The 12,691-nt window shown below is 41.5% G+C and overlaps 1 protein-coding gene across 1 annotated transcript in view; it reads left to right on the plus strand.

Moving 5' to 3' along the window:
* Window positions 1-232: 232 nt before the first annotated feature.
* Window positions 233-12,691, plus strand: part of LOC138810520 (nuclear exosome regulator NRDE2-like) — a 40,471-nt gene continuing 28,012 nt past the window's right edge. The window contains exons 1-2 of the mRNA XM_069997748.1: window positions 233-363; window positions 12,034-12,142. Coding sequence (XP_069853849.1) covers window positions 300-363; window positions 12,034-12,142 — 173 coding nt within the window. The 5' untranslated portion in view covers window positions 233-299. The remainder of the gene's footprint in view (window positions 364-12,033; window positions 12,143-12,691) is intronic.

Below are 12,691 nucleotides of genomic sequence, written 5' to 3' on the forward strand. Positions count from 1 at the left end.
AATCAACTAGCGCCTCTCTGCTTTGAACTCTGGCGATTTCCGCTTTTCCGGTTCTCACAGAAGCCCAAGGGCACCCTCCAACCGGAAGCCACCGTTCACTGCCTGTCCGCCCATATAGCTCGGTCACGCCCATCCATCCCGCCCGTCGTGGCCACGCCCGCTAAGGCGGGCTCAAAGGCGGGGCGAGCGCCGAGAAAAACCACATTTCCCAGAGTGCACCGGGACGGCACGGGCCTCCCACGGGCGTTCCGTGGCCGGCGCCATTTCTGTGAAGGGGAACGGCGGCGCGGCCTAGGGTTATGGCGCTGTTCCCGGCCTTTGCGGGCGTTAGTGAGGCCGCCGGTAGTGGAGGCCCCAGGAAAGGTAAGCGCACAAAAGAGCGGCATAACGCTCTCGGTGACGTTAATGGCAGTTTCTTGTGCCCAGATCTTCGCCCTTACCTTGTCTTTGTTTATCCACCTGTATCCCAGAGTTCCCCGCGGCTCTGCAAAGCCTTCTGGGAAAGCTCGGGCGTCTGGACTGGGCCTTGAGGACCTGGCTGGGGCTCTTGTGGTCGTGGAGCAAAGCCAGGCAAAGGGCACGTGGCCTGGGACCAAGACATCACTTATGTCGAGTCGATGGGCTTCAGTCCTCAAGCCTCGTTTCTTCTTTAAAATAAGAAGAGTGCACCTCCACACCGGAAGTACTTTGCAGGGAGACCCCTGATACACATGTTGAGTTTTAAAATGATGCGTTCCTCGATTTTCCTGGCTCAGTTATTGCTGAAGTGCTTCTTAGGTTATTATCTTTTGGCAGCCCCAGCTTAAGGATTAAGATCCAAAGCCTAATCAGATGGGCAAATGCATACAGTAAAAACAAGCAATCATATTTTTCTTGAGGGTTTATACTTGTGAGATTGCAACAGTTGTGTGTTTTATTTAAGCCTCACCTCAAATGGGCTGCATCGTTAAACATTGAGGTACTAGTGGATTCATTTAAAAAGTAATCTGAAGTCATGCATCTGCTGCGACAGAGTCCAGTTGTGGCTGACATCTGTGCTTTACAACAGATTTATAACTGGCTTTTACTCAGGATTCTAGAATCCACTGGCTCTCAGAACCAGAACAGGATTAAAAAAAAATATATCATGGGCTGCAACATGCCAGACCCCATTTATAGATGAAAATGGGAGTGAGATACAGGGACAGTTTAATGGGTTTAGTGGGATGCTTTGCTTGTATCAGCTTGTTGGATTGAGACTGGCCAGTTTTGTTCCAGGAGTATACTCTTCCAGGAGTATACTTGTTCCAGGAGTAGGTTAGGCTTACTAAGCCAGGTTGCAGTTCCCCTATAAGGATACAAGAATTTATCTGAGACTTTCTCAGTTTACATTTAACACACCTCCGTTAATATCTTCTAGCTCCTACATTTTTGGTAAAATGTCTCATAATTGTGATTTCTTGTGTGGTTAGTATATATATTTTATATGTATAAATATGCATGTGTATATATGTTTATATACATATGTGTGTGCATACACACACACACACACACACACACACACACACACACACACACACAGGGACTCCACCTGAGCTTTTTGCTCAAGGCTAGCATTTGAGCAACAGCTCCTCATCCAGCTTTTTGGTGGTTAACTGGAAATAAAGAGTGGCACAGACTTTCATACCCCAGCTGGCTTTGAACCATGTTCCTTAGATCTCAGCCTCCTGAGCAGATAGGATTATATGTGGCATAGGCCACTATTACCAGCTTGTTTGTTGTTGTTGTTGTTTTACTAGACTGTAACCTCAAAGTCTAGGACAGTGTGTGTTCATTCAGTGTAGTGTACTTAGCCTGTAGTACAGGTCCCAAATACAGAAATCGTTCCATAAATACTTGCTGCTGTACAAGTCGATAGTAAGTACTTAACAGTGTGTTACTTTAACGCATGAATGAACCTAAAAAAATAATACAAGCTAGGATGTTACAGATGTCACAGACAAACCAACCACAGGAATATTAACTTGTAAGGTTTAGAGGATGCATTATATAAGGGATAACTTTTGGGATGAGTCTTAAAGAGGATAGGATCTGGATAGAGATAATGGAGAGCATTCCAGGACCTTCAAAGGCCAGTGCAAGGGAAAACATGAGATCCATGCAGAGAATTGCAAATAATCTACTTTGTCTGAAAATGTGATTGGGGCTAGTGGTAAGGGATTATTTAATAGCATCCAAAGATTGCATTTTGAGAGAGGGAGAAATAGAAGGTTTTCAAGGGAGTGTTCGTCTTCTCATCTGTCTTAGCTACTATATTCTCTGGATATAGACTTTTTCCCCCCATAGTACTGATGTTTGAATTCAAGGCCTTACGCTTGCTGGCTATGCAAGCATTCAAGCTATATGCCTCCAGCCCTATAGAAGTACTTTTTATAAAACATTTAAAATTTAAATACATTATAATTTTTTAATATTACAGCCAACATTCAGCTTATCTAGGTTGGCACAAAAATGGCCTTTTACAGTTGTTTTCTTAAGTCAGGATCCAAAAGAGGTCAAGATCTACATTTCATTTTGTGGATATGTTTTATGTCTGTTCCAATGTAAGATTCCTTCCCCTCTCCTCCCCTCTCCCCTCACCACTAGTTCTGTGGCTTGAACTCAGGGCCTAGGAACTTCTTTTGCTTCAGGCTAGCATTCTATTACTTGAGCCAAGTCTCTACTTTTGGCTTTGTTTGGGTAGTTTATTGGAGATAAGTCTCATAGACTGTCCTACCCTGTCTGGCTTTGAACTGCAATCCTCAGATCTCAGCCTCCAGAGTAGTTAGGACCTCAGACGTAAGTCACCAGTACCTGGCCTCTCTTCTAGTTTCTTAGAGGATTTATTTGTTGAGGAAACTAGGTCATTGTTTTGAAGACCAAATCTTTACTGTGGTATTTAACATGCATCTCTGTCCCAGAAAGCTGTTAACTGGATGTAGAGAAATGATTAGAATCAGGTGTAAATTTTTGTTGAAGAATACATTGTTAGGAATCTGTGCACTTGTATGAAATCATGTCAGAAGGTGGCACTACCCAGTTTCCTTCATGATGTTAAGTCTGGTCAGTGGATTTGTGTATTTGAATCTCATCCATTAGGAGTGAGGTCCATCTGTTAGTCTTCAATGAGGTGTTTTTTTTTTTTTTTTCCTCTGAAGTAATGAGGTTTGAACCTGGGGTCTCAAGCCTGCTACTCAGAGACTTTACTGCTGAATCATGTTTCCAAACCAGTTGGTTTTTTTTTTTTTAAATCAAGGTCTTGCTGTGCAGCCTAGGTTGATCTCAAACTTATAAATCTTCCTGCCTTGGCCTCCCTAGTGCAGAGATTAAAGGCAGCTACCACCAAGCCTAACTCTTAGCTAATGAGTTTTTTCAGTTTGTGATTAGTGTTTAGGTTTATTGTTTCATTGAAATAATTCTTTTTCCTCCCCTTTTCATTCCATCCTTCCCTCTCTCCCCATCCCCCTTCTGGGCATACTGTGGTTTGAATTCAGGATCTCCTGCTTGCTACACAGTTGCTCTGCCACTGAGCCATGCCTCCAGATTGGCATTTTCATTAGGCAATAATATCCTTACATTGTTTTCCTTTACGCGCCTTCTTTTCCCTTCTCTTTCTTAAGTGCTTGCTATTGTGAAGGTCGTCTTAGGTCCTGAAGATCTCTCTTATGGCAGTGTGGAAATCTTACTGGTGCACTGAGCTCCACTGTGCGTGTCACATAGTTATTCCATCAGTTCCCTCATAAGGACTTGGGATTGTTTCCTTTTGCTCTCATAAAAAGAAGCGCTGCACTGTTGGCTTTACACCATGAAATGTTATAAAAAGTGAAAGATACTATTAGAAGGGTGGATACAGAGTTCTAGTTTGCAAAAGAAAAACACTATCAGAAAGACTTAAAAGGGAGAGAGAGGCCAAGAAAGCTGGCCATTTTGGTGGTGCGAAGAGCTAGGCCTGTCATTGAGTAGGCATCATGTTTAGCAAGGGCAGAGGGGAGGCTGGATTCTGTGCTGCACATTCTTTGAACAAACATGCTTAAAGAGGGGCCATTGTGCTAGGAGCAGCAGAACATCCAGTTTGCAATCCCACCAAGTCTTCTTTTTTTTGGTCAGTTGTGGGGCTTGGACTCTGGGCTTGGGCACTGTCCCTGTGCTCTTCAGCTTAAGGTGAGCGCTCTACTGCTTGAGCCACAGTGCCACTTCCAGTTTTCTAGTAGTTTATTGGAGATAAGAGTCTCATGGACTTTCCTGCTCAGGCTGGCTTTGAACCTCTATCCTCAGATCTCAGCCTCCTGAGTAGCTAGGATTACAGGCGTGAGCCACTGGTGCCCAGCCAATCCCTCCAATTCTTGAGTTTTGCTTCTTACTCTCAGGTTGTTTATTAGGATTGCATACCTAAAATAAATGTGCCTGTGAGTCAAGTAGTTGGTCAGAGTTGGAATGAAAGATGGTGGTAGAGTTCATTTAGTCTCCATAATAACATATATAACATTTTGGGGAAGAAACTAAGTTTATTATCTTTCCTCCAGAACTATTCATTTTGGAAAATGGCACCACTATTCACCCAAACAAAAATTTAGGCACATACTACGACTTCTTTCTCCCATTCAATTCTTCCTCTAGCCCTTGTAAGCCACTCAGTAGTTCATTATTACTATTTTTCCCTCATTCTCAAACCACTACCTACTTTCCTTCTTAGTCATCCCTGGATTTCTACAGCAGCCTCCCCAAATAGTTCTGCCCTGCTTTAGGCTGTACCTTCACTTCAGGAAAACCCTCCTCACTGTAGCCAGCATGTTAAAATGTATTTATTTTAAGAACACTATATCACTCAGTAGTCTAAATGCTTTACAAACATTAACTCATTGACTCCTCGTAACAGCCCTGTGTTGGCACTGTGCCTTTTTTGATGGAGGAGGAAATGGAGGTACAAAGCTAGTAGGTCATTTGCCCAGGATTAAGTGGCCAATGAGTCACAGAACCAGGATTGGAATTCAGGTAGATCCAGCCTCAAAGTGTGCTCACCAGTGCTGCTATTTGAACACCAGCTCTGATTTTGCCACTCTTGCCCAAAACTCTTGGAATGTCTGTCTCTTAGAGTAAACTCAAACCACTGAACTTGTTTTTTGGCTTGAGCTCTTCACTTTTGTTTTCTTGTCAGTTGTCCAGCCATGACTACCTACTATTGCCCCAGTCATGTCGCTCTCAGATATTGGAGATCCTATTTTCACGCCTAGATACTTCATCAGAGCTCATTTACCTACCTGCGTCCTCTGCCTTTAGATCTTTCTTAGCTTAGATGTTCTACAAGACAGCTTTCCCTGGTTCAGATGTCCTTTGACTTAAGGAATCTCCTGTGAGTGCTTGCTACAGTCTCTGATTTCTCTAGTGTGGCTCTCTTAACCACCTTGTGTGGAAGTGACTGCCAGTATGTAGGCCCAGCGTTGATTGTGTATTCCCAGCACATGGTACAGTGCCTGGCTCTCAGTAAGAAAATACATGGGGGTTTAAAAAAGAAAAAGAAAAAGAAAAACCTCACCAGGCAATTGTGGCTCACACCTGTAATCCTAGCTACTTAGGAGGCTGAGATCAGAGGACCTGTCTGGCTGGGCCAGGAAAGTCTATGAGATTCTTATCTCAAAGTAAGCACCAGAAAGGTGGCAATGAAGCTATGGCCTACAGTGTTCGAGTGCTAGCCTTGGGTAAAAAGCTCAGTGACAGCGCACAGGCCTGGAGTTCAAGCCCCATGACCAACAAAATCCAAAACCTCACAACAATAACAACTCATAGCTGGGTGCTGGTGTTCACACCTATAATTGTAGCTCCTCAGGAAATTGAGAACTGAGGATTGTGGTTCAAAGCCAGTAGGGGCAGAAAAGTTCCAATTAACCAGCAAGTAGATCTATGGCTCAAATGGTGGAGAGAGCTCTAGCCTCGAGTGAAAAAAGCCAAACAAGAGCATGAGGCCCTGAGTTAAGGCCCCTGTGTACTGGCAGGTGGATGTGATCATATTCACATGCACATAGACACATTGTATACACAGAGGAAAAAGAGAGAGAGAGAGACAGAGAGGAAGGGAGAGGGGGAAAGATCAAGTTTTCTGTTCAGAGTTGTACAACTAATAAACAATAAAACCAGTTTGAACACAGGCCCTCTGATTCTAGAATGTGTGCTATAAACTGCAGTCTTACAGGACCGAGGGCTTTGTTATTTAAACATTACCTTTGGAACTCCTGGTCCTCTTCAAACAATCTGTTAACATTTGTAGAAGTTTGCTCACATCTTTTTTTTTGTTGTTGTTGGTTGTGGGGCTTTTAACTCTGGGCTTGGGCATTGTCCTTCAGCTCTTCTGCTCAAGGAAAGTGCTCTACCACTTGAGCCACAGCACCACTTCCAGTTTTCTAGTGGTTAATTGGAGATAAGAGTCTCACAGACTTTCCTAACTGGGCTGACTTTGAATGGTGATCCTCAGATCTCAGCCTCCTGAGTAGCTAGGATTACAGATGTGAGCCACAGGTGCCCAGCTTGCCATCTTTTTTTTTTTGCGGGGTGGGAAACAGTGGTGGATCTTGAATTCCAGGCCTGGTGCTGTTCCTGAGCTCTTTTACTTGAGGCTAGTACTCTACCACTTGAGCGGTACTTCTGTTTTTCTGGTGGTCAACTGGAGATAAGAGTCTCACAGAATTTTCTGTCCTGGCTGGCTTTGAACCCTGTGATCCTCAGATCTCAGCCTTCTGAGTAGCTAGGATTACGGGCATGAGCCACTATACCCATCTTAGAAATGTTTGAATTTTCTCTGGTAGGGTGGCATTCACCTCCAGTTTCACTTAAACAAACTAGTCATCAGTGCTGTTTTGTTATAACAGCTTGCAGAATTGGGTATGGAACTTGGATATTTTATCCAATCCTCATTTAAAATTTGTTTGTAGATTTTCTCCCATAAATCTATTCATTACAGTTCCTCCCTTTATTCATGGTGGAATAGAATGAAAGCATTTTTCAATAGTTAATAAAGAAATAATTCTATAGTAGTAGCAAACTTATCACAGAGACAGTTTTCAATATTTAGTGATGATTGTCGATTATTTTCTGTTAAATGGCCCTGGAAGCTTAAACATGTAGCGCAGCTACCAAATAGCTGCCCATTTTGCTAGGCAGTAAGTCTAATGTGTTTTTTCTGCCAACGCTTCTGCCTTTCTTCTTCTCTTTTAATGTGGTGGGGTGCCAGGTTCCAGGCAAGTTCCAACCTGTGACTTATTTACTGTCCCACAGGGACAAAAGTTTTGGCAGTTCTTTCTCTTCAGCCCTAGGCATTTGGTATCCTGCTTGTCTTCTCTGTAAAATGTTGCATCCTGCTTTGTATTGGCACAATGAAGTAAATGTAGTTTGATTTCTATCAGGTACTGCAAATTATAAGGATGGAAGTATCTATTGAAAAAGACTTTGCAATCCAATTAATAAAGTGCCTTTTAATCTCAGATAACTTTCTCTAGGATTCTGTTTAAAATTGAGTTTAACAATTCAGATATTGTATTTGACTAGGTAAGAAAATAAGTATACTTACCATGTGTGAAGACCCTCTTTTGTTTACCCCTGTACTAGAACTCTAATACTAGAACTCTGCCTGGAAATATAGTAGATGCTCATTAATTTATTTTATGGTTGAACACTCATTACAACTAAGAATGGAGGGAATATGATAATTATACTTTATACCTCAATAATGGGTTTTTGAGAAGCTCTTTGTGTGTTAGGTACTGGTCTATAAAGATGCATCGTTGTCCTCTCTCAACTTAGCTATTCAAGCAGCATTTATGGAGTTTAGTTACCTTGTGCTACCGTGGCACTGTGCTAGGAGTTGGTCACACCCTTTATGTTATTTTGATGTTTATTTTTCTTTCCATTTCCTTCCAGCTGTCATCACTGCAGCTACATACATACTTGTGTAAAGATAGACTGGAATGGCTTGAACGTTTCTCTCAGTATTCTGTTTTCTCCACCTTTCCCCTGTTTCCTTCCTTTGCTCAGGACAGAATCTGTTGTGGAAATAATTCTGGTGTCAATGAGCAACCGGAACTGTTTTCACATATCTCTTGCCAGGAATTGGGCCCAAGGGAAAGGAACCATGATACCTCTGAAGGAAAAAGGAGATAGGAGAAAGATCATGAACACTGTTAACACTAGATAGGACCACACAAATCACTTAATCCCTTAGAGCCCTGGTTTCCTCCTCTGTGAAATGGACAACATAATACCTCCCTAGAGCCTTGTTATAAGGATTAAAAAGATAGAGAGGAAGTACATGTTTACCCTGGTATTTGACCTATTATAGGCACTTAGTCTCTCTTCTTTCTCTCTCTCTGTGTGTGTGTGTGTGTGTGTGTGTGTGTGTGTGTGTGTTTTGTTCAGTATTCCTTTTCTCGAAATAAAAGGTATAAGAATAATTATCCTTCCTTTCAAGTGGTATACAGTGATAAACACTTTCAGCAACACAGCAAGATACAAAAGATACAAATAAGTATAAAAACTAGTAGCTTTTCTATATGGCAATAACGAACAGGTTGAAAAAGAAATCAGGAAACAACCCCATTCATATAGCCTCCAAAGAAAAATACCTAGCAATGAACCTAACTAATGATGTGAAAGACCTCTAGGGAGAAAACAATAAGCTACTGAGGAAAGAAATTGGAGAAGACATTAGAAGATGGAAAGAGCTCTCATGTTCATGGAGGGACAGATGATTGTACAACTGAAAGCCGTCTACAATGAGTGTAATCCCCACCGAATTTCTAATGTCATTCTTCACAGAAATAGGAGACAGTTCTATACAACAAAGGAAGTAATTACCAGAATGAGACAACATTTAGAATGGGAGAAAATCCAATAATTTATTGGGTAAAGGTTTAATATGCTAAGCATATAGTGAGCTTAAAAAAGTAACCACAAAAGAACAAATGATTCAATTAATAAATGGTCAAATGAAGCGAATAGACAGTTCTCAAAAGAAGAAGTACAAATGGCAAATAAATATATGAAGTATTCAACATCCTTAGCCATAAAGGAATTGAAAATCTAAATGACCCTGAGATTCTATCTCATTCTAGTCAGTATGGCAATTATCAAGAAAGCTAATTAATGCTAGTGAGGGTGGATGGAGTGGGGTGGGCAGGTAGCTCTTATACTGTTGGTTAGAATGTAAATTAGTGTAGCCATTATGGAAATCAGTATGGAGGTTTCTCAGAAAGCCAAGAAGAAACTATCATATGATCTTGCAGTACCACTCTTGGGCATATATCCAAAGTAATGTAAATCAGCATACAATTAGATAGGTCTGAACACTCATGTTTAATGCAGCACTGTTCAGCATGGCCAAGCTACAGAGGCCACTTAGGAGCCCATCATCCAATCATTGGATAAATACAAATGTGCTATATATTCACAATGGACTATTATAGAATGAAATTCTGGGTGTGTGTGTGGAAACTTTGATCTTCAAGCCCTATACCCTTCTGTACTGGAAACAAATTGCTTCTTCTTGAGCACTTTCCCATCAACTAGAAGCAGGTCAATATCATTTTGATGTTTTTGTTAATATTTCCAAATAGTGTACTTTTAAATCTAAATTAACACTTTCATATACTTCTGATGTTCTTCATCACATTTGTGATCAGAAGTGAGATGTAATAGCCTTGCCCTTGACAGCAAAAGCAAAGTAGGTTCTTCTGATTATTCAAAGAGAGTTCTACCCTAACTCATGGATTGTGAAGAATGAACTGCTATGGGGTCTAATTAACTGTTGATGGGTTGTGGGTATCATAATTCAGAGGCTATTAGTTCCAACTTATGATGCTTAATAAAAATCTTGATTCTTTTAGTATGTACACACACACAGACACACCAAGCAAAATTATGTCATTTGCAGGAAAATGGATGGACCTGGACATTATGTTGAGCAAGATAGGCCAAACTCAGGAAGACAAACATTGCATGTTTTCATTTATATGTATAATCTATTCCCCAAACTAACAATAATAATAATGAATATGACATATCACTCAAATAACTATAATCAATATGTAGTTGTGAAGTGTGAAAATTCATATCCTCATCATATATTGATAATGGGAATCTATGGTTTAGCTGGTCTGGAAGGTAGTGTGATAATGTCTTTCTGTGATAAGCATGCATTATTATATGATCCAGAAATTGCTGTAGATACCTACCTTGAGAAATGAAAATGCTCATAGGAGCTGTGTGAGCAGAGTTATCCTAGCAGCAACAAAGAGGAAGTAATGAGAGTGTCAGCTAGTTGATGAAGAAAACTCATGGTTTCCATTTGGTCTCTGAATTGGCTGATCTTGGCTGTGATCTTGGACACCAGCTGTTCTATCCATAAAGTTGAATATTGCTTGGAATGGAAAAGAATGGTGTAGTGATACATACTGCAGTATGGATGAACCCCGAAAACATTCAAGTGGAAGAAGCAGTTACAAATGATCACATAGTGTTGAGCTCATTTGCATGAAGTAGACAGGTCTGGAGAGACAAAGTAGATTAGTGCTTGCCTGTGATTGGTGACGGGGGAAGAGGCAATAGGCATTGACTGCCCAGTCAATGAAGTTTGTGGGGTAGATGAAAATGTGGAGGTGGTTGCACAACTCTTAAAACACTAGAAACTATTGTCACTTTGAAAGAGTGAAACTTACAGTATGTCAGTAAAACTGTTGAAATTCCCCTTCTTTCTTAGATCTTCAGCCATTTTAGTCTTTCTCTGAAAGAGCCCTGGCCTCCCATCCTAAGACAAAAATGGGCCAGAATACAAAACCTCCACTCCCTTGTCACTGCCGTGCCCCGCCTCTCTTCCTCCATAGCTGAGACTTTTAATTTTAATTTTTTTATTTTTGTCAGTTGTGGGGCTTGAACTGTGGGCCTCCGCGCTGTCCCTGAGCTCTTCATTTCAAGGTGAGCATTCTACCACTTGAGCCAAAGCGTCACTTCCAGTTTTCTGGTGGTTAATTGGAGATAAGAGTCTCACAGACTTTCCTGCCCAGGCTGGCTTTGAGCTATGATCCTCAGATCTCAGCCTCCAACTAGGTAGGATTGCAGGTGTGAGCCACTGGTGACCGGCTGAGACTTTTTAATTTTTAGTATTTTTTTTTTTTTTTTTGGTTAGTCGTAGAGCTTGAACTTGGGGCCTGGGTGCTGTCTTTGAGCTCTTTTGCTCAAGGCTAGTGCTCTATCACTTTGAGCCACAATGCCACTTCTGACTAGCCTGCCTGAGCTGGCTTATCTGTGATCCTCAGATGTTAGCTTCCTGAGAGCTAGGATTATAAGCATGAGCCACCAGCACCTGGCTTTTGAGACACTTTAAAAGTTAGAAAACAAGCAATTTAGTTCATTGTAAAATAGTTAAAGACGGTGAGCATGTAGAAAGAAAAAGATTCTAGACAACTAATTGTTCACCACTCAGAAATAGTCCTTATTAACATTTATAGAATTTTAGCATTAAAAATGGACATCTTGTGTTTTGGTTTCCAAAGATGAATACTGTCATAAGGAAAGGTTTGTTACGTTACTACTCTAAGATAATAGAACATTGGTTATTTTTATAACGATCGACACTTCTGTCACAACAGCAGGCATGTGGTGGGTTTCATGTATGATTTGACTTTTTGATGCTGAAGATTCATTTAAATAAAATCTGAACTGTGTAAAACCTAATGCATTGCCAGCATTCAAGCTCCTTAGGTATTTGTGAGGTGAATGCATAGAACCCTGTTGACTGTTAGGCCATACTTGTTCCCTGGCTTTTGGCCACAGCCACAGCCTGGTATCTCAAGAGATTTCAGTCTGACTGTTTTAGAGGGTGCCTTGTGAATTAACAATTTCATGAATTCCATGTGGCTTCTATGGAGTGTTCAAAATGTCTAGCTGACACTGGCTGGGATAGATGGATGGTTTTCCTGTTCTGAAAGTCATTGAGCTAATTTCATTTTTTTTTTCTCCCTTTTGTTTGTGCAGAATTAGACTGGCTGAACAACCCGAGCTTTTGTGTGGGAACCTTGACATCACTGAGCCAGCCGTCAGAAGAGCCCTCGACCCCTGTTCCTCAGCGCTCACCATGCAGAAGGTAAGCTGTTGGACAGGTGGATTTTGGCCTTTGTGTGCTGCTGAAAGTTTAGCTGACATGGTTCTTTTTGGAAAGCCTGTGGTGAGAGCTGAGTTTGAGCTATTCCTTCTGCTTTCAGTAATGGACCTTACATAGAATAATGGACTTCATGTGCAGTAAAGGACTATCGTTCCTGCCTTGCTCTGGTGGATGGTTCTTTTTCCTCTTGCACTGCTATGGCGAGCATAGGGGACAGTGGGTGCCTGTAACTAGGAGTGAGGGAGGGGTCAGGTAACTTCACTAACATCGTTAGTAACCCTTAGGGTAGTAATGCGGGGGTTGCTTTGGGTACATTTTCAATACTTCTGTAAAAGTAGCTCATATAACGGGACAGAGAATGAAATCTCGAGAACACTCGGCAAGCACAGTTGCACACGGCTATATGTGGCTGGACAAGATCATGGAATTGAGAAACATCCTCCTTCACCAGTATAGGCTCCGTGGCCTCATTAATTCAGAGAAAGTGCAGTACCATAAAGGTTCAGGAATTCATTGGACAATGATAACAGA

The sequence above is a fragment of the Dipodomys merriami genome, unplaced genomic scaffold (assembly GCF_024711535.1).
Source record: "Dipodomys merriami isolate MVZ:Mamm:240054 unplaced genomic scaffold, mDipMer1.0.p SCAF_50, whole genome shotgun sequence".
NCBI classification, from domain to species: Eukaryota; Metazoa; Chordata; class Mammalia; order Rodentia; family Heteromyidae; genus Dipodomys; species Dipodomys merriami.